This window comes from Rhea pennata, chromosome 7 (genome assembly GCF_028389875.1).
Source record: "Rhea pennata isolate bPtePen1 chromosome 7, bPtePen1.pri, whole genome shotgun sequence".
In the NCBI taxonomy this organism is placed as follows: Eukaryota; Metazoa; Chordata; class Aves; order Rheiformes; family Rheidae; genus Rhea; species Rhea pennata.
In genome coordinates, this window is record NC_084669.1 from 32771666 (window position 1) to 32799481 (window position 27816).

General features: G+C 40.2%; 1 protein-coding gene across 2 annotated transcripts; it reads right to left on the reverse strand.

Moving 5' to 3' along the window:
• Window positions 1-4649: 4649 nt before the first annotated feature.
• On the reverse strand, window positions 4650-23161 carry SLC16A9 (solute carrier family 16 member 9). 2 transcript variants are annotated; one of them, XM_062580100.1, is made up of 7 exons: window positions 23106-23161; window positions 20324-20382; window positions 18437-18665; window positions 9802-9945; window positions 8849-8944; window positions 6842-7750; window positions 4650-6521 (listed from the first exon to the last, which is right to left on the reverse strand). In XM_062580100.1, the coding sequence occupies exons 3-7, from the start codon at window positions 18630-18632 to the stop codon at window positions 6343-6345; spliced, it is 1524 nt and encodes a 507-aa protein (XP_062436084.1). In that variant the 5' UTR covers window positions 18633-18665; window positions 20324-20382; window positions 23106-23161; the 3' UTR covers window positions 4650-6342. The 2 variants fall into 2 exon arrangements, with proteins under 2 accessions (XP_062436084.1, XP_062436083.1); XM_062580099.1 differs by lacking the exon at window positions 23106-23161 and adding an exon at window positions 22775-22848.
• Between the last annotated feature and the right edge of the window lie 4655 nt (window positions 23162-27816).

The following is a 27816-nucleotide window of genomic DNA, read 5'->3' on the forward strand; positions in this document are numbered from 1 at the left end:
TTAGTTCTTATCGATTCAATATTGTTTCAAATTAGTTGCTCCAATCAACTTCAATAAATCTGTCTTCCACAGTTGTGGGATTCTGTTCTCGAGCAAAATTGGAGACAATTCAAGAAGGAAGACCCTCTAGGTGACATCTTCCCTGTAGAGAAATTGAGATGGTAGCAGCAGTTCCATTAGGCCTTCCAATTCTGGGTAAGAGGATGAAACCCCATTTTCAGTAATTCACTCTGTCATATGCAACTTCAAGTCTCAGATTTCTGAAGAAACAAGGTGTGGTCATGGTGTGCTCAGCAGGACTTCCCTTTGCCCTGTCTCTCTCCCCAGGAAGCTTTTTGGCAGTCAAAATAGTCATCCACATACCCAAAACAGTGACTATTTAATTCCCTTTTCTACAATTGAGATTGATTCCACAGTGCATAGGGAAATACCAGATTGCCAAGCCCAGTCTCCTAAGTATATTTTTTTGGTCCCTTATTTTCTAAGATCATCTCCACATAACCCTGGTTTATTTAAAGAAAATATTAATTGAAGCATTTTATGTACACCTGCCCTCATGATTTTTATTGTAATTCAAGATATGCCAGCAAATTTCAGTTATTCTGGTTTGTGAGGATGGCCCCCTAATTAATACAAAGCAGGATGATAGCCCCTCTGACCCAGGAATGTTTTAACTGAACAGCAAAGTAACCTGATTCCAACAGAACCCATCATGACCTTCTGCAACTTGATATATACATTATGTATCAAATTTTTAAGTTATAACCACCAAAAAGCACATGATGTAGACATCTACAAATACAGAGTTGGTTAGAGTGTTGGCCATTTACAAAACTGATGGATAGATATTTATTTTGTTACTCAGTAATATCTTCTAGTCACTGCTGTTAATGACAAAAAAACACGTTTACATTTCAACATGAGCTGTGATTCCATGAAAGGAGGTAGGAGAGTTTAGTCAGATGATTTTCAGCTTATCATGAAAAAAGAGGGGGAAAAAACAGTAACTACCAAAAAACCACTAATTTGAACTAAAAAAAAAATATTTTTGTAAGTTTAACTACGACCTGCTAAGAATAAATTTGAAACCAAAGGCAGCTGAGAACACTTTAGGCTGCAGCCTCACTACACAGGGGCTACGACCACATGGACAGCTTAGAAAGGAATTCCTCCAGTGCTCATTCCCAACCTTGCACCGCACCGTGCTACAAGCTGCTGTGGCAGCAGTTACATGTGAGCCCATACTGTAAAAACAATAAGCTGATCTGGGTCACTGAAAAGAAGCATTTCCAAGGGTTCCCTGAGTAGGTTTACAACACGACACCCACAAACAACGATGCACTGTTTGGATGCCTTGAACAGGCACTTCCACTGCAGAAAGCTTTGCTAGAACTGTGGTCTGAGTAACTCACTGTACTTTATCCCTCCGCACTGGCACAGGGGCTCAGCAGCAACAGGCAGATGGATGCTCCCTTGAAGACTCCTGAGGTGCCTGTTCCACAACTGAACATTGCATGCTGCTCCTGGTGGCACTCTAAGTGAGCACACTGAATGGACAAGCATGTTAAGTCTCATGCTTCAGGCATTAAGTTTCCTAACTCTCACCTTATGCTAGCTCATAAAACTGCAGCATGAAAGTGGCACCTTGCACGGGCAATCCAGAGAGAGAAAAGCACAGTGATGAGACCTCACAGCCAAAAGATTTGTCCTATCTTCACTCCTTATCACACATAAGACTCCTATGCACAAGACTCCTGTTCCTCATTAAATGAAGTTTTGAGCATCTGCAGGCAGAAAAGTTGAGAGATCTGCATTCATACCATTCGTATTTAATTTTACTTCCACAACTCTGGCCAAGAATTTCAAGATGTTGCTCATTTTGGACAACTTGGCCTTTAGGTTCTGGTAGCATGACATTTCAGGGCTAGTAAAATGAATTTGGACAGATATGATTATTTAGTACCAACAAGTAAGAAACAAGCAAGCAACAAGTCCCACAAATCAAAAGAAGGTAGCTAATGCTGACCTGATAGTTTTGTTCCAGCAAAATATGGACACAAAAAATAAAGACATGAGAGACTACTGCACAAAATGATAGACCCTACAATGAGGGCATAAAACAAATGAGTCAAGTCTTCTCAGTAGAGTTATGACAGTGACAACAAGCCAGAAATAGACAGCTATTTATAGAAACTTTAAGTTGCCCAGATCATTTAATTCACGCACCAAAACCCTTAAATGACATAGCACAGTATAAGACGAGCTTCAGATTATTTGCTTCTGAGAACTGGTCAATTGTTTAAAAGCATCATTGTTCAAAAGCAGATGTGTCTTTCTTCAAAAAAAAAAAAAAAACAGAATTTGTAAGTAGAGAACATAATGACATGTCTCTGAAGACTACTTCTACTAAAAAGAACAAGACACCTTTGATTTGGGTCTTTGGCATAATTATTTCAGTCTAGAGCAAAATATTATTGAAATTGGCTTTTGATTCTGAGAAATTTCTTTATACTAGAAAGAAGTTTTTGGCATTTCCTTTTACATATCTATACAATATTTGTATCATTTACCTTTCAGCATTTTTAATCTGACCAGTATCATCCTCAGTCTGACATACTTACCACACTTGTCCTTCTGAAGAGTCTTAACTAAAGTATCTTTCAAATCAAAAATATTAGAATGTCAGTATAATGCTATGCAAACATCTCAACCGATTCATACTGCATATGACCCGTATCCTTTACTTAGCACATTGTTCAATGCCAATATGTGATGCTGTAATCTAGTACCAATTTAATGTAGGCAAAGTAATGACCATCAAAGGAATAGAATCCATTTTTACAACAAATCATAAAGATCACCAACTCAGCGAGGCACAGAAGAGAATCTTTAAATCTACTAAATTGTAGCAGTTTGATATGTCTTGTATCTTGGTAACTACTATAAATTTTCTTAGTCTCTGCCAATAAGAAAATAAATGTTCGATTTTGACTGATTCCACAGTAGCTAATTAGTTTATATAGCATCATAAAAAACTCCTTCTTATTCTAAAATTTGTATAAAGAATAATTATCTAAGTATCCCATTTCTTCTGTTCTAGGTCTGTTTTTCAGGGACTATAAAACTCAAAGGATGCAGAATTTCATTCTACATGGCAAAACTGTATATCCACCTACCTCTACCAGCCTATCAATGTTTATAACCCATGCTTCAAACAAATGAAACACAGATAATCAGATTGTACCTCCTCTGTGCCCTTCCAGAAAATATCTGAATGTACTGGCCAGCTTGAATGAAGCCTGCTTGACAGAAAAAGAGAAAGCTCTCAGATAAAAATTGTACGACTAGAATTTTTGAAAGGCAGTGGCTAGGTAGAGGCAAGGCCAGAATTAATGCTCCACTGACACTGCAGACAAGCAGATGAATTTGGTCACTGTATGCTGTTTGCTGGCATCTAGCTCACCTCACGGCTACCTGTAGCTCCCAAAGTCTCGCCAGCTGTCAGAGGTCAGACAGAGGCTGGGAACAAAGGATAGACATGTCAGAAAATCAAGTGTCATTATTTCCCCAGTTCATGTTTCTTTCAAGTCTTCCAGCTCCAGTATTGTCTACACACTCTGAGTAGCTCACTATTGCCACAGCAACTCTTAAGAGTTGAACTACTTTCTTTTCCTAGCTGTAAAGTAACTATGACCAGAGATGATCATAGGAAGGAACAGAAATTATTTAAACTTGGCAAATTCACATAATCCCAAATATTCAACAACTCCTCACTGTCAAATAGCTTCCAAATTGTGGGGATTAACACTGAGTTACTGTCAAGTTGCAGCACCTATGGCAACCTATTCTTAAAAAGGAATCCCTTAAAATCCAAGAAGCAAAACCAAGAACTGAAACAGTATGTCCTAGGTCTTGTTTACCAAATGCAGTCAAGACTAGTATGGTCACAGTGTTGAACCAACTGGTCAAGACTAGGAGTCCTTATACATGCTGACTGCAATGGCAAGATAAAATTCCACAGCAGCCCAGTGTCTTCCCTCACTAATAGGGGAGGTTACATCAGGAAACTATCACAGATCACTAGTCATATTTCCAAACACATCAAGCTTCCTAATAATAGATTCCATTTCCATTGCAAAGTGTGCTATATATTGCCCAATCATTAACATTAAATTCTATCTGTGTTTTTTCAGACGGGTTAAGTAACATCAGTTTCATATTTAAAGTACTGAGACTGTAAAGTTGGTAAGAAGTGAGAAATATTAAAAGATATTCATCTGAATGCATATTATGTACAGTGAACCACTGCCATTTAAGATGTGTAACACACATGGCAGTACTTTCATATGCACACAGTGAACACTGATTTCAGCTGCCATACAGCATATACCACTGGCACAAATCCACACCAGATATTCAGGATACCAGTTTGAAACTGGAGATATACATATAAATTAAATGCCCTACTTAAGATATTTTTCCACATACATGGAGTAAGCAATTCAGGAAAAAAAAAACAAAACAAAACAAAAAAACCCCACACAATAGTTACCCTTGGTTGGCAAACGGAGGAAAAAAATAGAGTCAAACTAACTGCATCTTTATTGTTGTCAAGCTTTAATACAAACTAAAAGAAGCAAATCCCAGAAAGCCAGTAGAAGCTGTCTGAAGCCAAGCTAGATTTTCCTGCCTTGGATCAGAACAACAACATTATTTGCACATAGGTCTGCCCCATTAAGAGGTTTGCAAAAACACAGCAACTCTGTGCATAGCCTTTAACAATAAAAGTTGCTCAGTTAAATGCCTGTTTTTAATCTTACGGAGTATTTATGACGTGGAATCACAGCGGACTTTTGAGGAACATAGCAATGCTGAGACCTACTTACGCATTTGTAATCAACCATACAGTATCTAACTCCAAAAGGTCAAAGGACTTCCATCTCACACAAGACTTCCCAACATGCTCCAGTAACCTTTAAAGCAAGAGCAAAAAGTCAAAGTGCTCAGGACACGCAACAGGTAGATGAAAGATTTCTGTGACTACTATGCAAGAGCAACCAGACAACTCTGTGGTGCAGGAGCAACTGCAGGAACAGCAAGCATTGCTCAGGATATCGGGAAGACTCCTGCCTCACAGGGAGTTCCCATCAGTCTCTCCAATCCTGGGCCTCGGATTAAACAAAAGAAAAAACCCAGCACACACACACAGCTGTACTCTAGCTAGAGAGTATCTGGGCAGTGAGTTTCAGGGGCTTTCTCTTTATTTGCCTGCTTGGTGTTTGAGCACTGGAACTCTTTCCATTCAGCTTCACCCTGTGCCTCTTCAGTTATCCTTTCACTCCTCACCACTTCCTTGCTTGCTTTGCTAATGTCTCTCCTATCTATGCTCACTCCAAAAAAAGACAGAACTGAGATGACATTGCTATCATATTATTCCTTTTTTTGACCAAATCTACCTTGTTGATATCTCTACTATTAAGCGCAAGTTCTTTCCAACAAATCCAACCTAATAAACTGGAACTGTGCAACAACCGAGGCCCCCCACCACTGTCAGCCTGTGAGTGACTTGCAAATGCTTGAGAACACCCATCTGTGGGGTTCTCTGAACATCTGTAATGGGAGATTACGAACTTGCATAACCAAGTAAGCATTTCTTTACACGGTTTCAACAACTGTATTTATTCCTTGGTTTAAAAGATTTTGGTTCAACAGTTATATAAACAGACTTCTCAAAATGTGTACTTAAAAACTCAGTTTCAGTGGTAGTAAGAATCTTCACTTTCATGATGAAGTTCACATCAGCTATCTACCACAAGATTGGTTTTGTTCCCCCTCTTCTTCCCCCCTACATTGGCACTTAATTTTAAATTGTAGAAACTTAAAAAAAAAAAAAAAAGTATGATATTACAAGCACCTCACTACAGTATTACATTCTAATAAGGCAAATTTATGTTTTGTAAAGTCTGATTGTGCAACTTAGAGACCTATAAAAGGTGACAGTAATGCCATCCTCCTCCTATAAGGATCAGGCCTTTATTTCTGTTTCAAAGTCTTTGTCCCTCTCCCCTCCTTAAAAAAAGTACAGCCGATAATACAGCAGAATATACCCATTACAGGGTAAAAAGAAATTACAGTAGACAAAGGCTGAAAACACAGTGCATAGTAGACAAAATAAGACTGTTCTTTAAAAAAAAAAAAAAAAAAAGAAGAAGAATGGAACATCAAGCAACAATGGAATTTTTCTAGTGGAAGAGTATTTTTGGACTTCATAAATAAGTGGCAAATTACTAAAATATTTTGTTATATAATATAAAAAAGCATAAAGTGTTTTCCAGTTGTCATCTAAGCGCTAGATGCAACTTTGTAGGAGTAAGTGTTTGGAGGCAGCTTTGAGCTCTGATTGGTACAGGCATTCCAGCAGGGTAACGCTGCCAACAGCAAAAGAGATCCACCAAGTAAAACACAAAAGCCACTGAAATAGAATGCAGTGTCATATTCCTGCGTCCAGTCGTAAAACCAACCTGAAGGGCGAAAATAAAAGAGAAGAGCATCAATGAAGAGTTAAATGCAACACAGCACTGTAAGGTAGAGAAACACCATGAAAATAAAAGCCAAATCTAAAATGCACTTTGTACATCTAGACATGAAAGAACATCTAGACATGTTTTCATCAAAGAAGAAAACAGAACACAGTCAGCTTGCCCAGCTCCAGAAATGTAATCTTTTCTAAGATTTTGATTTCATCTTTCCACTGTTAGTAGGACCAACTAGAACTACTTGCACGCAAATTAATTGTCCGGTCAAGCTCTTTGGAATTTTATAGTATCTAACTTGACCTTACCTACAATCGGTGGTCCGAGGCTATTTCCAAGTCCAGCAAAGAACATCAATATCCCATAGGCATGTGTCAGTTTCTCAATTCCTACAGTCTTTGTTGTTACATATGGAAAAATTGACCAGTTTCCAGTCAGAAAACCCAAAATCCCAGAAAGCATCGCTAATGTAAGGTAACTTTTGGCAAATGGAATTGCAAACAAGGCCATGCCAGTCATTATTAAGGTAGATACATACAGATATAAAGTATTAATCCATTTAAAATCTGCCAGTATTCCTAAGATAAGTTTGCCAACAGCAGTCATAATGCCTATAATGGAAATAAGGGGCACATGATAGTCATCTTCACTGATGTTTGCACTTCTTGCTACATCTTCCATGAGCAGTGAAGGAGGAAATCCACCAATGTCAAAGAGCAAGATGGCAACAAAGAGAGCTGAAAACACTTTGTTCTTAAAAAGAACCACCGTTTCCTCCCAATAGTTCAGATAGAGCTGCCACTTCCTTTTGGCAAGTTGCTTGCAGAAGTTTGTCTGTTCTACAACCTTCTTTTTGTAAGTGTCTTTCTCATTTACATTTATTGAGGTTAACACATTCTTATTTAAAATGCTATCCTGTTTGTAATCAGGCACATTGTTCACACATTTTTCATCAATGGAGCCCTTTTCAAGGATGCTTATATTTTCTTCAACAGTGTTTTCTTTTTCATGGTAAACAAAATATTGATCTGGGACTTTGTCTATGCAAGTTTTTTCTGATGAAGGAGAATCAGATGACTCCAATGGTCTCATCAGACTGCCACATGCTAATATATTTAAAGACAGTGCACCAACTATTAGCAGACAGCCATCCAGTCCATACAGATCAATAAGCTCTCTTTGCAATGCTGCATATATAAAGAGTCCAACACTTGAGCCTACAAAAGGAAAATATGATCAGTTTAATCAGAAGAGCTGAGAACCTCATTCACCAATAATAATCTTTAACATTTCCAGCTCGTAGCTGAAGAGAGCATAGGCCCATTATAATCAGATTTCAACTCATGAATACAGAGCAATTTGTCTTCAAACTGACTTGAAAAAACACTTTAATGCAAAATGATTTACTGAAGACTGTCCCTAGGTTTTATTAAAACCATTTATTTTCTTGAGTGGTAAATAAAGGGAAAAACAACTATAAAATTTAGACTTGCTTTGTCTTCCATGTACTAAAACTAACCAAAGCTCAATACTATCAGCCCTTAAGGAAGACTACCTGCAATCCCAGTAAAAGTCACTGAAAACGAGTCCAAGGAACACTTCAGCATAAATCCCCCTTTATTCTACTAGGATGGATCAGGCACCAAGATCCTGAAGCACTGACTGCACTGACCAGAACTCACTTCACTAACAACCACTTCCGAAAAGAGATCAGAGGAGAGACACCATACAACGCAGAAAGCCAGGCAGGACACAGTTTGCTTCCTTAACTATTCCCACTTTGTCCATTAAGTTAGCAATTCCTCTCTGCATAAAAGATAGCTCACAACCTAAGTTTTTAGACTTCAGTCTCCTTTTAGATAGGAAAAAAAATCTAAGCCCAAAATTCAACTATTTCTTAAAAAGCACAACTAATGCGGGATTATGACAATCCACATTTATACCACCCAGTATTTCTGGTCTCTCACCTCTGACCTTGTCTGAATTAGAAGAAGGAAAATACTGCTCTGTGGCAGATTTCCCCTGGTATTATACAGACCTACACAAAGCCCAAAGCTACTGATGAATCTCCTTTCATTTGATACATTTCCTTTTCCTGTCTATACAGATAACCTACATCATACATCTGAAAATGCAGTTACTATTTTATCTGAAGCCTGCTGGTATGCTATGTTCATTGCTACTGACATTTTGACCTTAGACGTACTTTGAGAAGTAACTGAGAAAAATATAGACCTGATTTTTATTGTCAAGGTAATGATAGTTGCATTGTTCGGAGGTCAAAAGTTAAAGAGATTGAAAATTAAAAGCCATACCTGTTGAAATCAGGCCAAGTGCAAGGCCTCTGCGTTTGTCAAAATACTGACAAGTGATGGTAACTGTTGCGGTATACAAAAGGCCACATCCAAGCCCTTAAAAAAGAAGTTTGGAATAAAATGTGCATCATACTCTGGGAAATGAATGCCCTCATTTATTCCCCAGGTAAGACAGTGTTGTCCGCCTCCTGCACTGTCCCACCTCCCTCTCCCTAACCATTCCCAGTCTCAAAACGCATGTGGAGCTGGCTCAGGTTTGAGGAGGTCACTAACTCAGGCTCTGTGCTATGTGGAAGCAGTTACACAGCTTTCCGTCCAAGGACTGGCCCTGGAAAAAAGTACAGCTGCACCCACATGGCACTGTGCCCGAGCTAACACGCACTGCTGGGTCCTTGCTGGCCAGCGAGGTGTCCAGATTCCTGACACAGTTAATTGCGGTCCTTAAACCATCAGCCAACTGCAGAACTGAGAGGCAGATCATCACCTACTTGGAAAACAGCATTTTCATGTCTTTAGCATAGCTTTTTAAGTTCAATCCAGTTATGTAAAGAACAATATTTCTCCTTAATGATCTCCAATTTATCAAATTAGAATAATCACATGACAAAATTCCTTGAGAGATTTTATTCCTTTAAGATTAGCATGTCACAGATACAGAAGACCTGCTTGATTCCCCCTTACGTAAAATCTCAGTTCTTCCATCTTAAAGAACCATCAGTGTCAACAGAGGACAAACTGTTTTCAAACACTGACAAACATAAGCATAGCCTTTATCTTTCACTATACTGTAAAAGTCTGCCTGTGCTCCCCAACTAGAAGTTACATATTCCTTGACAATTCAAGTGCCAGTGTCTACAACTGCATCAGTGAAACAGTTTCCTTTTCCAGATTCATAAACCAAGACTCAAAACAATAAAGAATAAGTCTCTGTATGAAGAGGAGGTGCTTCTTACCAACAACGATCCCATATGAAAGATACAGAAAGTATATATTAGGTGCAAAACTACTCATCATGAGGCCCCCAGCCACCATAAAGCCACTGAAGATTGCAACTGGTCGCGCTCCAAAAGATGATACACATATACTGCAGACTGGACCTAGACAAAAACCATGGAAAATATTACTTGCAAACAGCAGCACCAGGAGTTTTTTAAATTCTCAGTCTTTGGAAATATTCTTTACAATAATTTTTTTTCAAAATACAATTATGTAAAAATAACAATTCAGGATATTCATTTTTACATGATTCTTAAGAACAGTAAGTTATAAAAACAAAGAAGATCAGGCTTTCAAAAATTTCGCTCAAGGAGGCACAGACATCAAGAACACTAAATTGTATTAGAGATGAAAGGGAGAGAGAAGAAAAAAAAAACCTTTAAACAGAGGATAGTATGTATATACTAGACTATAAAATTGTTATTATAAACCTCAGGATTTACACTGAGTTTCTGAAAAGGTAGCAAAAAGGGTAGATCACCATCCAAATTCTAACCAGATACTTCTTGGTAAGCAGAACCCTAAAACTGTGTTGAAGAAAAGGCAACATCTGTAGTATTCTTGATATAAGGTGAGATTTATAAAATTGAAATGGAAAATATTAACTTCAGCTCATAATCACAGTCACAATGCCACCTGGTGCTTACACAGAGAAAGTATCTGCTGACATAACAGGTAAAGACAAAGGATCTTCCCCGATTCTGCAGAAAATTAAATACCTGTCTGTCAGTATTTTACTAAATAAGTGTTTTACTATCTATCTTGGTGTTTATAGTAAGACTACAGAAAATTAAAGGTATTTCTTGAAAACATCTAGAGTAAGGTTTATGATATTTGGAAGATGTTTCTCCCTGTCCCTACCCCCAATATTTCTTGGTTGGTTAGTTTTTCATATAAGAGCAAGTTGCTGGTAATATTCCTAATCTACCTCTACTCAATTGACTCTTCTTTTGCAGGAGTTGTAGAACAAGCACTTATTTTCAGTTGTGGAATCTGGAATATGCCTTTTAATCTGAAGCAGTGTGCAAGTTTAGTGTTCTGCATAAATAAGTAACTAGCAAAGGACTTGGTTTGCAAAGAAAAAAATCTCTTATCTGAAGAGATTTTCAGATAAGAAAATCATAACAGTTCATAAATAGATTTACATATTAGCCCTGAGATCCTAAACTTGCCAACTATCAGCTTAGAATTTTGATACGATGAAAGACATTATTTAAAAGCAGAAAGAAACTTCACATTTGGACCTCACACACTCTGATACAAAGGCCCTCCATGGTCAACATGATTTGCAAGAGCAGTAACATAGGAGTTTGCCATTTGTTATCGGTCTTCCCTGGCTCACACATAACTAAGATTCCCAGCAGACGGGAGGTGAACCAAGAGGGGTAATATAAGGTGAACAACACTTGGAATTGATGATGGTGCTTGCCCAGGTTTGCAGACAGGAGCAAGCAGCTGGGAATGTAGGCAAGGTTTTCGTGTGGTTACCAGCCACGGGACAAGCAGTTCCGGCAGGCAAGAGCACAGATTTGTTTGCAGGAGAATCAATCCTCAAATACAAGACAGGTCAGAACCTTTGACCCACACAAGAGCTATCTGTTTAAGGAAATTAAAGAAGAGTTTGAATTAGGGCTTTTCCAAGTAAGAAGTAAGAGCTAAAGAAGAAGCAAGAACATTTGCTGGAGAAGTTGGGTTTATTTGGATTTTGGAAAATATGAGAAAGGGAGAGGCAACCCCTTGCTGCTTCTCAAGAATCAGCACACTGTGGGGATGAAAGCTGGCCAGAACTGTGGAGTAACTTGCTGAGAATGAAAGCTGAAAGTGTTAGACTGTTGTTGATTCTTAGAATTAATTACTAGAACTGGCAAATTAATATGCTAAGTTTCTTAAAACCACAAGATTTAAAGAGTAAACAAAGGATTGAATCCGTATTACATAAAAAAAATCTTCCTACTCTTAAAAAAAAAATCTTAGGTAGTGATAACAATTGAACTGGGGACAGGAAATGGCTCTATTTTTATTTTTTATTTCTTGCCTACTACCCTCCAAAAACAGGGTCCTTTCCACCTGCTCTCTACATTTTGGCACTTTCGTCTTTCAGAAGATCTCCACCCTGCTAGAGATTGTACTGATTACTACCAAAGGATCTGAAGTATGGCAGAACCCTCTGGTCCCAAAGCAGAACAAAGGTGACACAGAGCTGAGGAACTTGTCTTCATACTCTTGACAGCAATGCTGTCCTCTGGAACACCATCAAAAGCATGGACGGTACAAAGAGATCTTTTTGCTTGTCTTCAAGGAAAATAATTTGCACGAAACTAAAGAACCTGCTCCAATAAGCTCAGTATTAATGTGTCATCTCACACAGCAAGAGATTTGGCAGCGTGGCAACGGCCCTATTTGTAAGAAGAAACACCAAAATAACTATTACTATAGTTATTACAAGTCTAAGGGATTAGAGGAAAAGCAGCTGTGTCTTTTCCTACACTCAAGGCTCTATTTTCACATTTCCTTCATTGTACCATTAGATAAAAGAAGTCACAAAAGAGAATATTGTAATACATAGCAACTTTGCCCTTTTTCCTGTTCCTTGCCTTTCCTCTCTACTTCCCAAAGAGCTCGCATTTTTTTCCTAATAGATACAGTACCGTTGATTATTGCCATGGTATTTTTACAGGAGTTTACTGTACACAAACATGTTATTCTCTACAAGTAATTCAAGTACAATGGGTTCAGGGCAGTTAAATCTGGTCAAACATCCAACTTTCCCAAGTGAGACAGACTTGCTCTGTGAATTCCTGCCCTGTGGAGTTTGTTCAAAATGGACTCTTACTTTCTCAAACAAAATGGGTCTTCAGGCAGCATGACAATTTTTTAGTTGACGTATTTCAGAAAAATCCTTCCACTGATACACTTCTCACTGCAGTTTTGACCAAGACAAAATAAAATTCCAGCAGCCTTCCTCAATAGGAAGCATAGAAAGTGGCTTTTAAGACAGCATTTTCTTCAGTTTGCTAAACAGTTCCAAGCATTAGCATTGGTATTAGCATAATATTTGAAGATATTTATAAATATTTACCTCTGATACAAAAAATCCCTAGGGCTTTTTTCCTTCCAAATCATGTATTGTAAAACTAGAACAAAATCTGTCAGAAGGCTGTCAACCCAGTTTATCTGAATGGCAGCTAACTCTAGGAAGAAAACTGTATTCTCAAAGAATTAAAAGTCAGCACAAGAACACCAGTGTTCTTCTGCACATGATTGCTTAAGGGTCAGCAGCCAGATAACACAAGTGTCAGGCTCTGCAGGTCAAGAGGCTCCTCAGACCAGACAAAAAGAAGCAACAGAAAGGACAGGCTCTGACAGTAGATGCTGATGCAGCAATCACAAACAGGAACTCCTGGGAGGATTCATTTGTACATAGATATTTTCCTGAAGATTTTTTTCAAGAAATAAAAGACTTTACCCTCAGTGAGATCTGGATGTTATAGTCAGTCCTTTGTGAGATGTGAAAACAGTCATTTGCTCCCACACAAGAATTTTATAACTACCACAATATTCTGACCTCTGTAGACACATTCCTTGTGAAGATGATACTTCAGTCTGCAATTTCACTATGAAGTTATTTTTCTTTTACAGATATCAAGAACCAACATTCTCTTGCTCCATCTTCTCACATGGAGAGAGAACTCTGTTCAAACTAATATTCTCTTCCTCTACTTTCTCATTTCTAGGGTCCTCCCTCCTTCAGCTCATACACACACAAGGCCATTTACTAAACAAACAATACTGGAAAACTGAGTTCTTTTTCTTATCACATGCATTAATCTGACCCATCCTCCTTGGTATCTGTCCGAGCCTGCTGAAACTGTAGAGTCGATGCAATATTAATTGTCTATATGCAAAATCCACTAGACATAACAAAAGAAAATTTTTGTATATGGAAAGCATTACTAAAACTAGTTAGTAATAAAGAAACTCTCCAAGTCTTTGCACTTTGGGCAAGAACATTAGATTATAAAACTTTTACACTAGAGAGCAATCCAGTTCTGACTGACTGAAAAGACTGCTCCTTTCTGAAAAGGATACTGAATGAACTGAAATCCTGTTTGGAGGAACCTCCTCTTTGGGAGGACCCCCCTCCTTCCTTCCCACCCCATCCCCCCCCAAAAAAACCCAGCTTTTGTATAGCTTCCATAGATTACTGTGGGAGCTATATACATGTAACACTTTTGTCCAAAAAAATCTGTAAACGTTGGAAAGGTCTTTTACAGAGTTGTAAAAATACTGCTTGAAAACACAGAACTATGCTTTTTAGACATTTGATACTAAATGCCTCAGACCAGTGAAAACACGATGTTAGTTTATCAAGATATGCCTTTCAAGAAAAAAAAAAATCTTCCCTGTGTTCTTTCTCCATTAATAAAGGGGAATGGGAGACATTGCTGGTGTATCCTGCAAGGCCAAATACCATGAAACCAACTTTTACTATAAACAGCTGTGGTGCGAATTAGAGACGCCAAAGTCTTTGTCTGTTTTGATTTTAACTAGTATAACACACATTTAATTTAATTTTGAGCTTCAAATGGATGTAAAATTAAGAACACTTGGTGTAGAAGAAACACAGGACTTTCAAGAACAGAATAAATATTCTCCTCTGGCCTGGTAAAACAACTAGGCTAAACATGCTAAGCCCTTTTAATTTCCTCCTATACTACAGACTCTCAGTTCCGCTACATCATCCTGAGAGCCATCTGCCTTATCCATTATACCCCGAAGGGTATGAACCAGAATGACACCTAGTATCGTAGAGGAAGTCTCAACACTGCTCTGTACAAGGACATTGATGCTTTTCTTTCTGTTTTCAGCCACTTTGTTTTTCAATACACCATAAGGTCATATCATAGTGAGTTATAACGAGCATCATCCTGCACAGCAACAATCCACCGGACCCTGGCCCAATCCCTTTTCCAGGCGATGAGCTCTCCTGCTTGTGGCAGGACACCAGCCTTAGCAACACTGCCTGCGTTACAAGTGAGAGGACAAAAATGGAACACAGCCTGCTAGGAAATTCATCTCAATAAACACGGTGCTGTACTGGGTTTCCATGTCTCGAATCTAAGTTTAGCTCTCACACAAGTCAGAAGTAAACACTGTAGAAAGGATACCAATTCAGCAAATGTAAAAGGACCTACCAGCATCAGCCACTTTTTAAAGCGTTTAAGCTTAAAGAGTTAAGACTACAGTTACGGAGGGAAGTGGAGAAGATGCACAGTAACCTTTTTTCTGAGCCATATGGCATACATAAAAAGACATATTTGTCTTTCTGGTGTAATTACAGTACTGATCTAGCAAAGTCACTGGACTTGCCTCCCACAGTAGCAAAATACCTACTGTTGTTTTTCAGCTGTCTGTCAGTGAGAAAAATCTCTGCAGGAAAAAGAGGTTCTACTATTACTTGCCATACATAGATGCAAACCACCATAACTGCCTTTGTTTCTCCAGTCTGGCATCCACAGCATCAGAAAGGTGCTGTTAACTTGTAGAGGGCTCACAGAAGAGCCTTAAAGGTAAATAAAGGAGTGGAGGACTCTTGGATCAAGAGGAAAGAGACTCCGTCAAGTTGCAGACATAAAAGAAAATTTAGAAGTAATTTGATTGCAGTCTCTAGACATACATAACGCTTTTCTTCCAGAATGCTTCAAAATATACCACTTAAAGATAATATTGCCATCAGCTGAAAATTAAAACTGAACAACTTCAATCATATGATTACATACTTTTAAGGAGGAAATTAACTCCCAAGAAAAGTTGTAAGGGATGGAAAATACAACAAATGCCTTAAAACAGGAATTACAAAATTTTCTCCATGCAATTTAGATCACTTTAAAAGTACCAATACTTGAAAAGTACATGTCTTTGGACAACTATATCAGAGATTGAAAATCAAAACAAAGGAGGAGAAGGGAAGGAACAACTAGTAGAAGAGTCAAGTTAGGAACAGTAAGAGGCAGGGGGATCACTGAAAGGGTCTGTAGTAAATCTGTCCTTCTATTACCACTATTCATTCATTCATATGCAATACTGCTGGGGAAATCAGCTTGTTTGGGAAGATTGTTAAAGTACAGAAAATACCTTTTCACATATATGAAAATACAGTAATTTAGAAAAATTCACTTAGCTTGACCATCTCTTAACATATGCTACCTACGACACACAAGAGTCCTGTCTCGTCTATAATAGCAGAACCTGCAATAGCAGAAATAAGAACAGAAACTAGTTCTCTTTTCTGGTATTCATGACTCTGTGATACATTAGGTCAGTGTTTTTGCACTAAAACATACATGCTCTTTAAACTAGTGACTAGGTGTGAAAAAGGCCTGCTTTGAAAACAGCGTGAAAAACAAAGACTGTAAGAGATTACATGTTTCATGCACAAGGTTGAAAATGTACCCTATACAAATCAAAAACACTAACCTATTGAAGGCCTTTGAATTTTTAAATGATGGGAGACCAAAGCATTTCTAACAAAAAAATTTAAGTACCATATCTTTTCATGTGCTTTTTTAGTAGTAATTGCAGCTCTTAAATGAGTTGCTATTAAATGAAAATACAGCTAGAGATTTACACTTGTATTACTTTTAAGCTAGTATGAAAGCATTCCTATGAGCTTCTCAGCGACTCTTACACCATGTATGCTTCTTGCGCTGTGAAAGGAAAGGAACAGATCTCTCACATAGAGGGCACAGAAAATATGGTACAGTAGCTTATTTGCTTCTTATAGATGTGCATATTAAAGAGCATCAATTCCCTTATTTTAGTCTTTACTAAGTTCCTTCCATAAGGAGGAACTTCCTCCTTATTTGCAATAGAAAGCTTTTATCATCAAAAAGGTAGAATTTATCCTCTCAAGAAAAACGATTTCATATGAGAAAGAAACAAGATTTTCCCCCTATTTTGTACTAGGTCTGCCCAAATCAGCCAGTAATCATTATTATCACTAGGTTTTTATCAATCCCACTGTGCAAGTTTTAAAATTCAAATTGAAAGAATAAATATGCTCTGACAGGTGAGAGTTCTTCCCATCCCTTGTCAAAATTTCAAGTGATTTAACTATTCTATACCAAAATAAATTACAACAGCACCTTTTATTTGTATTAATCAGTCACAGAAATTTGTATTTGCTATAAAGCACAATATGGGCAGTTACTACAGCAGCTAGGCAGAGAAAATTAAAATCTGGAAACTAGTATGGTGCTGGCATAGTAGAAAATGGGCTGAGGCTCTTGTCAGAAGAGTGACTGAGAAATAGTTGTGAGCCGTAAACTTTTGGTCTCCAGAGAGAAGGCTTTTCTTCACTCCTTCTCTTGCAATACCCTTCTGCCTAGTTTTTCTTCAGTAACTATCTTGTTCAGCCTTTTCCTTCACTTCCTTTCTCAATCAAATTAATTCAGGTCTTAATCCTTTAATGTACATGCATTAATGTCCTTAAATTATGAACAGAGTATGCGCTGAGTATGATGGAAGAGTAACCTGCATTCCTGTGCCCATTTACATCCTGAGACCGAAAACAGCTTTCCTGTGGTTTGCCTTTGCCCATTTCTGTTCTGTCTAGTGATACAAGTCCCTAACATGAGTGTAACACCAGCATTTCTGCAGCCATATAGTCAAAGAAAGCAACAGCTCTTTATTCAATTCTGCATCACCATTTGAATGTCAGCTTTCTTTTAAGGAGAGATTTCCTCAGAATCTAGAACTGTATTTTGTCCATTAAGTTACTTAATTGCCTTTGCCCATAGCGATTGCTCTGCTGACAGACAATTAAACTTTTTGCCAGATTCAGTATAAAGATAATAGTTTCCATGGTGACCCTCTGAACAGCAGAAGCTAGTGTACAATACCCATGCTTAATATTAAAACAACAACAACAAAATAGATCTATGGACTTCCAAAGTAGTGTTTTATTTCCCCAAAACCCTGCTTTTCCTCTTCAAGCAACAACTTCTTACTGAAGAAAAGTTCCCAGTAAAGTTGTTTTACTTAACGCCACCATTATATATAACTTTCTAGGCTTCAAAGGGAGTTTTTTCTCTTAAACAAAGAGTGAAAAAGAGCCTTTATCCACCCTAACTAGCAATTTTATTTCTGGAGCTTAAAAAGTAGTCATCAGTTTATTAATTGACCTTTCCTTTTTCCTGTTGAAACACTTGTGATACTTCAGGCTAACAACTGCTTTGATTTTAAAGATACCAATGCAAAAAGTTAGTCCCAAAGCCTTAACAACAAAAAAATTATGGTTCCGTTTCTCTGAAAGTTTGATGTTTCTAGTTTACTCAATTAAAATAATTTGAGATTTTCTGAGGGCAATATTTTCATTGCTCTTTTACCATTGTATTTTTTTATATTATGTATAGTAGAACTATTAATGTAATTGTTCTTAAGCCATCTTGACCTAAAACAAAAATGCAGCATCCTCATTCACTTTCCGCATTTGCGGCTGCCTTCAACATAATTCCAAAAGCACATATAGACCGAAGTATCTATTATAAAGGAAACATTTCATTCTAAGATATATACTGCATCTACACTTACTGGCAAGCAATCCAATTCCATTTGCTAGTGATCCAACCCAAGCAGTCTTGCCTTTCCCTTCTCCAAAGGCATCCAGCCATTCTAAATACAAGACTCCCACCGCCAGCGGCGATCCATAACACAAGAACTGAGTAAAAAAGGAAACGACGACAATCACCCAGCCCCAGCCACCATCCGGTGGTTTTCGAAATACCATCTTGTACGATGATCGTAGATGTACACACAGATCCTGTGCAAACAAAATAAAAACAAACAGAACAGAGCATTAGAAATACAACTGACCTAGGTTTGCTAGTGAGTTGTACAGAAAGTACACATTTAAACAGCGGGTATTGCCAATCAGTCTTCAAGCAGTATATGCAACACAGTATACAGCAGTGAAAATAATATTACCATTCCATACTTCTATGTGTTCTGCGCAACACAGGAACAGCATATAAGGCATTATTAAGTAAGTCATACATACCTCAGTATTATATTACAGAAAGGGAGAACTTCTCGTTTTCCAAGTGTTAAACAGGCTTTACAACAATCTCAGGCATTAATATACATCATTGTTCAACAAGGACCATGTGGCCACTAGCTGTTAAATGCCTTGGCTATCCTGAGTGAATTGTATAGGCTCAAAGGAGAAGAAATGGCCCAAATATAAAACGACCGCAAAAAAACAAAAAAAAGAAAAAAAAATCACAAATATGAAAATATTAACTTAAGGTCAAGAAAAAAAATCCGCATTTAGTTCTGTTCTCATTTCCCAGCAGAGTACCTTACCAGGTTTAACAAGGTATCTGCCATCAGATAGCGTACTCTGGGAGGGGCAGGCCAAAAGAGAGACACTCACGTTACAGTAGTAGTAACCACTCTGTACTCTTCTCTGTGAAGAAGACGAAGTGTAGAGGAGCGATGTCTCCAAAAATGACTTTGTATGTAGTAGTAAGTCAGATCAGTTCTAAAAGTATATACGCATGTGGCTTGCATGCCAGGCCATGATGGTGTTACACACACACAGATGCCTGTGCGCACATACACACACATCTCCTATAAGCTGTTTCAGTGTCTGCCTCTATAGAGTTTGCATACGTTATCCAACATTCAGCTACACACCCATCCCTGAACATCATTAGATTTTTGCCCTGTCCCCAAAATACCATCTACCCCTTTGGATGGCAAGATCGGTCACCTACACAGATGGCTTTCAGTAACTGACTGTCGTGACACTCTCTGAGGACTAGTTTGTGAATATAGGGACTGGGACTTACCACATCTAGCAAAGAATTTAGAAGTTTTCTGGCCAAATTGCTTTGGAATTAGGATGATTCCACTCATATACTGAGAGTCCCTACGCACCTAAGTTGCCTTCCCTTTCTGTAGTGAGTCAACTGATGATCATAAAACCTATGGTCTGTTCCTGGTTCTGCCACTAAGATATGTGATTCTCAACAATTTTGTTTCCTTTACCCTGTAAGATAGAGGCAGATAAGATTTCACCCTGTTTACCTTATGACGTGCTCTCAAGGACTATCTTCACACACAACAGCTTACGCATTAACAGTGCTGCAGCAGAAATTCTGCTCTAGGAGACCCCAAGAGGCAAAACAGAAAAAAGAAACAAGTCTCACTGATTTACAGCCCTGAAGAGACAGTTCTTGAACTTTTTATTGACACGGAAAAAAATGGCTGTTTTATAAAAGTACATGGTGTAAATGAGTAGACAATAACAGAACTTTCATTCAAGTTCCCTGTGCTAAGCATGGGCACTTTTTAAGAATTTGTATCGAATACTCACAAAAAGCTTCTGCACAAAGTTTTTAGGAATAGTTACTACAGAGACATGAAAAAAGCCAGTTCCAGTTCATAAATGCACCTGAATGTTACCTGGGTACTTACAGAAGATGATCTAGAATCCTTCAGCTCTCTACAAGCATAGCTTCACGTGGCAATTCTATCTGCAGAAAGAGAGCACAAAGATTTTAGCGAAAGCACTGCTGCAACAGTAGAAACAACCATGAAAAATCAGTATTTTCACACTAACTTACTTCTTTTTAATATCTGTTCAGAGGAACTTTAAAAGCAATCAAGTTACCTCAGTGGAGAAATACTGACCCCCCCGCAATAAAAAAAAACAGTAAAATACCAGAAATAGATAGGCATAATTCCAACTCATATTTGTTTAAAAGGTAATCTTTAAAAAAATAAACACATTTTAACTGTTATATTGATTTTCATTACACTGAAGTGCTAACATTCGGCACAAAGACAACAAATTTAATGCAGTTCTGCAATTTTAAACATTTATTGGAAAGGGAAAAAAATTCTAGTCTTAGGTCACATAGTCTTTTCTAATAGAAATACTAAAATACATATATGTCAGGACCAGTTCCTCATCTGCTGCAAGTCTGTGTAGCTTCATGGACTTTAACAGAGCTCTGCCAACTTGTGCCAGCAAAAAAATCTGACCTTTCACATCCTGAAGTCTCCTACTCTGCGCTGCAGCAATCTTCTGCATATTTCAGTTAAAACGACAGGTTTTTAGATAGCAAAGATTTTTTTTTCTAAACATATCAAACAATTTGCAATCTGTAATTGCTAAGCACAAACTGAAATTCACCATCCTTTTCCTTGCAGAAATCATCCTTGAAATTAAAAACAGATCTGAAAAGTCCCAGAGTTGTTTATTAAGAACAGCCAAGACCTGGTCTTTCTTCTCCTTTTTTTGCAGGTTGCTCCTTTACCTCATATCACTGGGTATCTACTACCTAAAATGGGGCATAATTTTTAATTTCTGTGAAAGCATTAAGTCCTCCTGAAGAGAGCACAGGAGCCGAAGGTCCTGTGCGAGGCTCCTGTCCCCTCAGCTATAATACGTGGTTAAAGGTGTCCTAGTGAACCAAGCTGTTGTTATGACCAAAGGTATCAATATACTTTTTTATTGGTACATTATTTATTTAACGCTTTCCTGAACAAGGTAAGTTGTAGTATAAAAATTTAGCAGCAAGCACAAGAGTTGACAGTAGGAACCAAATCTTCACTACACCCATTACTGCCTGCATGGAGACCTAATCTGTGCATCTGCTTGGTAGGGGTCCAAAGTTTCTTACACTGTTTTCTCTCTCTATTCAGGAAGAAGGATACAGACTGTAAAGAAGATACACCAGATCATTAAAAAATAGAACAGCCCTAGTTTTCAAATTTTTTTTTCCTGAGACCAACAAGGAAGGCTTTAACAAGTATGGTCCCTGAAAGATTTCAAGACTTTAATATTTAGGTGGGAATCACTTCACTAATCTTACTGTTTGCACAACCTAAGGATGCTATGCTGGACTTCCAGAAAATCTACTCACTTCAGAGAAACAGAAGTGGAGAAATAAAGCCTAAGGAATTAGGTATCAACTGGAAGTTTAATGAGACAAAGCTTTCCAGTGAGTGAATAAGAATCAGAGGAAGAGGAATGTTTGATTAAAGTCTTCACAAAATACACACAAAAAGAGCTAGGTCTTAGACTAAAGAACAAACTGAACAATAACAGCTGTAATGTGGAATGATAGCAGTATCCGGCTATTTTCTTAAATACTACCAGTTTTATCACAATGCTAAGCACCTTTGCTATATACGTGAAAAATTAGCCCTAAAGATGACAGGAGAGCACAAAAAAAATGACCTAAAGAACATGAATATGATAGAGACATTAGCCTTAGGCAGAGAAACTTGTATTAATCTGCAGCAAAGGGAATCTTGAGACAGACAGTAGCAAAAAGACTGTTTTCAGTTTGTTTTCTGTGCAACTAGAGCTTTGTTAAGTACGCTGTTTTCTGTGAACAGCACATGGCTGTGAAGAAAGCCGTTGTCAGCAGAACCAGCGTGTGATTAACACTCGGCTATTCCAGTTTTGCAAGGCACCGGTACAAACTAAGACAGTACCAGCCAAAACTGTAACATCCTTTGCTTTAAACTGAATTAGATTTCATTTAAGTTTCTAATCATTTCTCAGCCAACGCTTCCAACTGTAACCTCGAGTCAGTGCCACGCTTGACCTGCGACACGCGGAGCGCCTGCAGGGCAGCCTCCCGGCGCGAGCATTTCTGAGGCGCCATCCCGCGAAGACCCGCGCATCCCCGCGACCGGGCGCCCAGGTACGCGCGCTCCAACAGCCCACTTCGGTTACGCCCCACCCCAACGGCTGCCCCAACGGCTGCCCCAACGGCAGGAGCCGCTCGCGCCGCACCGCGCCCTCGAGCCCCTCCGCGCGCAGCACCGCCCGCGGCGCCCCCCGCCCCCGCCCGCGTCCCGCCGGGCGCCACGCGAGCGCCTCACCGGCGCGCACGGCTCTCCCGCTCCCACCTGCCCGCAGCGCGGCGCGCACTGCACGGCGCAGCTCCCCGGCACGCGCCACCGCTCCCCTCCGCGCAAAGTCCGCCAGAGCCGCACGGGGCGGCCGCTCCGCGCTGCCCGCCCCGCGCCCGCCCCCGGCGCCACCCGCCCGCGCTGCGCCGAGCCCCGCGCCCGCGGGAGCGGCCGGCGGGCGCTGCCTCGCGCCGGCCGCGTGCTCCGCTCGTGGCCGCCGGCGCCGCGCCGCAGGCACCCGGGCGGCGGCGCGGGGCGGCGGGCGCGGCCGGCCGGGCTGAGCCGGCGCCCGCAGCCCGCCGAGCGGCGCGGCCACAGCGGCGGTTACCTGCGAGCGCGCCGGGGCGGGGGCCCGACGCCGGCGCCGCCCCCGCGGCGAGCCGCGGCAGCCCCGCATCCCCCGCGCGGCGCGGCCGCAGCGGCGCGGGCGGCCGGCGCCGGTACGAACCGGTTGTGGCGGCGGCGGCGGGGGCGGAGCCGGCGGGGGGCGGGGGCTGCCCGCGCGCCCGCCCGCCCGCGGCACCGCCCGCGGGGTCCCCGGCCGCGCGCCCGGGGCGCTTCGGCGCGCGGCGGCGGCGGCGGCTCCGCCCGGGGCGCGGCGCGGCGCAGCCGCTGCGGAGAGTGCGTGCGGGACGGAGCCCTGCCCCGCGGCGAAGGGGCTGCCCGAGGGGACGCGCCCGGCGCAGGGGCCGCCCCGCGGACACGCGGCACCGCCGCGGCCGCCAGGCCGGAACCTGCCCCCTTTCGGGACAAGAGGAGGAGACGTGACAGAAGGGGATGCGCCTGCCTTGGGTGAGGCGTACCTGCAGTCCCACCCGCATCGCTCTTGCGACTTCTACGAAGCTCGAGAGCAAACGTTGCAGGCTGTAACCAAGCACAGGACATTTCACCATCCGAAAAAGGATGAAGAACGTACGTGTCTTCGAAGCAGCTCATTAGGCTACTACCTCCATGAAGCTAGGAGTAAGCAATGGTTTGCCTACGCAGGAAAAGACGAGCAGGGCTAAGGCATATCAGTTAAAGCACACGCTGAAACACACTGGATCTTTATGCAGAGCAAACGGTCCCAGTCAGAGGCAAACCAGCTTTAGATCCCCGGTGGTGCAGCACCCGGATAAGCGCTCTCACTCGAGAACTGAAACACACCTTAAATGAACACATAACACACACTGGTCCTCACTTCTAATTGCTTTTCTTAACCCCTCTGGATGCCCTCCTGCTGAGAAGCCGCCCACTTTTAATCTAACCGCACTTCCCATATGGACACAACGGTCAGGTGCGTATCATAGCTCTGAGGGGGCAAGTATGCTGGCAAAAGGCAGACCTGTAAAAACAAGTCCCAGGAAAAGGCGAGAGGAAAGAGCAAAACTGAAGACAAGACTCCTCATCAAACCCCTTTGCCCTTGGTTTCGTAACGAGCGGCACAGTTCCCTCCAAATCTAGGTTTCTGCTCACTCAGCCTACAGTATTTTGGCAACCACCATATTTGGCTTAGTTCTCAAATCACTGATTAACCTTCTCATTTCTCCACTTCAGAAACACTCCCTGCAGGACCTTCAGACGCAAGTGAATGATAACGGGGCCACAGCTGCATCTTTCATAAACATGCTTTCATCCCCTACACAGCTAGAAGAGTTCTTAAGCCCTTACTTTAAAACAGAAAATTAAGGGAAACACCAAACATCATCTATAAATCCCTTCCTTCTCCAGCCTCTGCAGTTTAAGAAATCAAAGGATAAAGGTACTCACATAGCATTGCCAGGGATGAGAGCAACACCTAAGTAAACATTTACCTTGTTTTTGGCATAGCACAGTTGCAGAATGTATAATTCTAGGTCACTTGCAGCTATGTCAGTGATAGTTCCCTGGTTTGTTACAAAAAGTCAGATTATTTACAGATCGTCTAGAAACATTCCCTATGATACAGATGGTGGAGCAACACGAGCTCAGGAGAGCGCAGAGGGGACATGTACAGGGTATACGCATCTAGCCACCCCACCCAGGAAGGGGTCCTTTCATGGCAGTGAATGCAGCTGGTTGTGCTGAAAGCCCCAAAACTCTCTGAAAAGAAATTATCATTGTGGTCAAAAGGTGGTGCTTACAGAAAGTACATCATCTGCAACACAGAAAAATCTCAAAACGTAAAACAATTCTAAATATTTGGTCATTTACTGTCTTGAAACCTGTGGTCCAGATCAGGACGCATCCCTCCGTAAATTTGCACTGTCTTGATACAATCTGCGTAGGAGGAGGAACTCTGGAATGGAAAGTCCAAGCTAGGATGTTCAAAGTTCATTGTCTTCTTAGGTGTTCTGTTAACTTTCTTGTGGAAAATGTTCATTAATGATTGGGGGAAAATGTGAGGAAAGCAACTGGTAGTTTGGTTAGAGTTTAGTTTAAGCAGATGTATTAGGTATCTGTGCACTTGCAGAGTCTAAAGGACAGAGTCAACTGTCTTCAACAGCCTTAAAAAGCAATACTTCAGCAGTTATAATTTAACCCTTCCTGCAAGAGGGAGAAAAAGTGAGGCTTGTCAAGTGCTGTTTGACTGCATTAGCCAGGGCCATTACACCTCCTCTCAGATTTGTGTAAAAGGGAATAAACTGGCTTAGGCTGCAAGAATTCAGATTTCTTCTGAGCTGCCAATACCATACTGCAACCCTCCACGGGGCATCATCACGGCTAAACTGACAGGGAACTTACCTGATGTTGTTTTGGAAGTGCAGAAATACTGGCAGGACACCCCTTCCCTGCCCCACTCTGTCTGACTATTGCTGCCAACATAAAATGCAGCATCTACAAACTACAATGTCCCCAAAAGGCTCCGTGACATAGGCAGGACCTCAACTAGGTGTTCGGGTGAACTGTATCACCACTTAACCACCGTCCAGAAAACAATCTGTGTTGTTCTGAAAGCTGCTTTATAAATCATTTTTCTGCATTAGTCTTAAAAAATACTCATATGTGTAAAGTAAAGGTCACATGAAAACCCTTTGCAAAACATGTAACAAAATGCAGTAGCCATTTACTTTGTAAAACACAATACATAATAGCTTTTGTTTCTTTTTACATTACTGCAAAAGCTTTTTGTTCTTACACTATCTATATAGGTAATTAGTACATATAAAGATTAGAGTTAAAAGTTACCTAAAAAAAGGAAAAAAAAAGTAATTTTATCTTGCTGCTTATTTTAACATCCTTACTAAGCAATACAATCAACTAACATAGTTGCAAGGACCGTCTTTTAAAGATTTGAAAAGATGACTGGTAGAAGACATTTTGTTACAAACTAGGGAATTATCACATTTTTAAGCAAGTGTAGTCCTATGAATCTGTAGCTTATATTTTTATTCTCCAAACCATTGAAGGAGCTATTTGGGTTCATTAAATAATGACGTTTTTATGTATTAGGACATTAAAAGAAAAAATCACAGTAAATTAAAGCTATTTTACAAACCAAATACAGTTCAACTAAAATACAATACTGCACACGAAATGACAAATAAGTGCTGACAGCATGAACCACATTTGCTAAGAGTGTAGAATGAAAATAGAATTATAGTGCTGCATCTCCAAGCAAAGAAATATATCGGTTCTGTTTTGCCGGAGAATTCACTCTCAACGAAGATACAGTACCTTCTTTATGATGGTAGTATTGGTCTCTCAGGGCTTCTAGGTTTGCCACAAATTCACCACGATCAATCCTAGTACAGAACAAAAGTGCTATTTTATTGAGACATAGATTTTCTGTGGCCCCTCGCAGAACTAGAAACCAGTTAAGACAATATAGGTTATATTAGGATAGATCAATCCTAGTACAGAACAAAAGTGCTATTTTATTGAGACATAGATTTTCTGTGGCCCCTCGCAGAACTAGAAACCAGTTAAGACAATATATGTTGTATGAGGATAGCTCAAAATGCACTTATTGTTTAGGGAAAAGATTCCATTTTCTTTACAGCTTGGAATAGGATTCCTTCCAGAAGAAAGGCGAAGATCAGAGCTATCTCCTATAGGAGGAAATTTCATACAAGTATGGTTACGTTAGAGAATGAAATGCCAGTGAAAATACTGGTATATTAAAAAAATTACAATGCATAAATAGAATAGACAATCAATTCACTTTCACAGAAAATTATTTTAATAAGAAAATGAAATACTCCTGCTTTAAATGGCTCATCTCTTTTTGAGGAAATGGGATCATCCACTGCTGAAATTAAAAGTGTGGTTAACAGAAAACACTTAGTATTGCTGAAAAACAGTGCAAAATACAACAAAGTGCCATAATGTCCCCTTTAGTCCCATGCTACAAACACTTTACTCTAACCAGAAATGTGGCAGGTTTGATGAGGTTGCAAAAACGCATTAAGGAAGGTACTTTAAGGAAATAACCACCCATTTGTTATATAAACCGCTCTCCATCACGTGCCTGTCAAGCACACAACATAGAGAAGACTGTCACCAACCACATCATGTGCCTGCTAAGGTCCCGGTCAGGCTTGCACTGTACAACATCGCGTCAGTTGGGCACTCCAGAAATCTTCAGTGCTACTCTGGTCTGTGTCAAAACAGGTTAAGTAGATGACTTCCCCTCCTGAGGAAAAAGATGACAATCTCAGCACATCAAAAAGCACGTATTTTTGTTGAGGAAGTCACAAGGTACAGCATGAATACTGGCGATGGTCTCTCACAAACAGTGCTTATTTATTCCCTCCTGAAAATTCATTTATTTCTGGCCAGTACAGAACACCGAAGTTTAATGGTACACACTTATCAGGGCCGGGAGCACATACTGAATTCCCACAACTTTCCGTACAGGCATACACTTTTCATCTTCCTAGAGTATTAAGTTCACTTAACAGCAGTTAAGAGTTAGCTTTTCCTGCACTTATTTAAGCACATTGTAATACTGAGGAAAGGCATTTATCTTATGTCAATGAAAGGGACAGGCTAACAGCAGCAGTATGAAGCAGCACCCCAAGTTTATCTTCAGTGCAATCTCATGGATTTCAGTGCAAATGTTGTCAATTTTTTTCTGT

What these genes read in the sequence shown, in the direction of transcription:
- SLC16A9 (XM_062580100.1), bottom strand. Translation starts at nt 18,632, where the DNA reads ATGGTATTTCGAAAACCACCGGATGGTGGCTGGGGCTGGGTGATTGTC. An exon ending in TGGAATTGGATTGCTTGCCA is followed by an intron (nt 9,946 to 18,436) that starts GTAAGTGTAGAT and finishes GTTTTTGTCTAG; the next exon opens with GTCCAGTCTGCAGTATATGT. An exon ending in ACTTGGCCTGATTTCAACAG is followed by an intron (nt 7,751 to 8,848) that starts GTATGGCTTTTA and finishes TTCCTTTTGTAG; the next exon opens with GCTCAAGTGTTGGACTCTTT.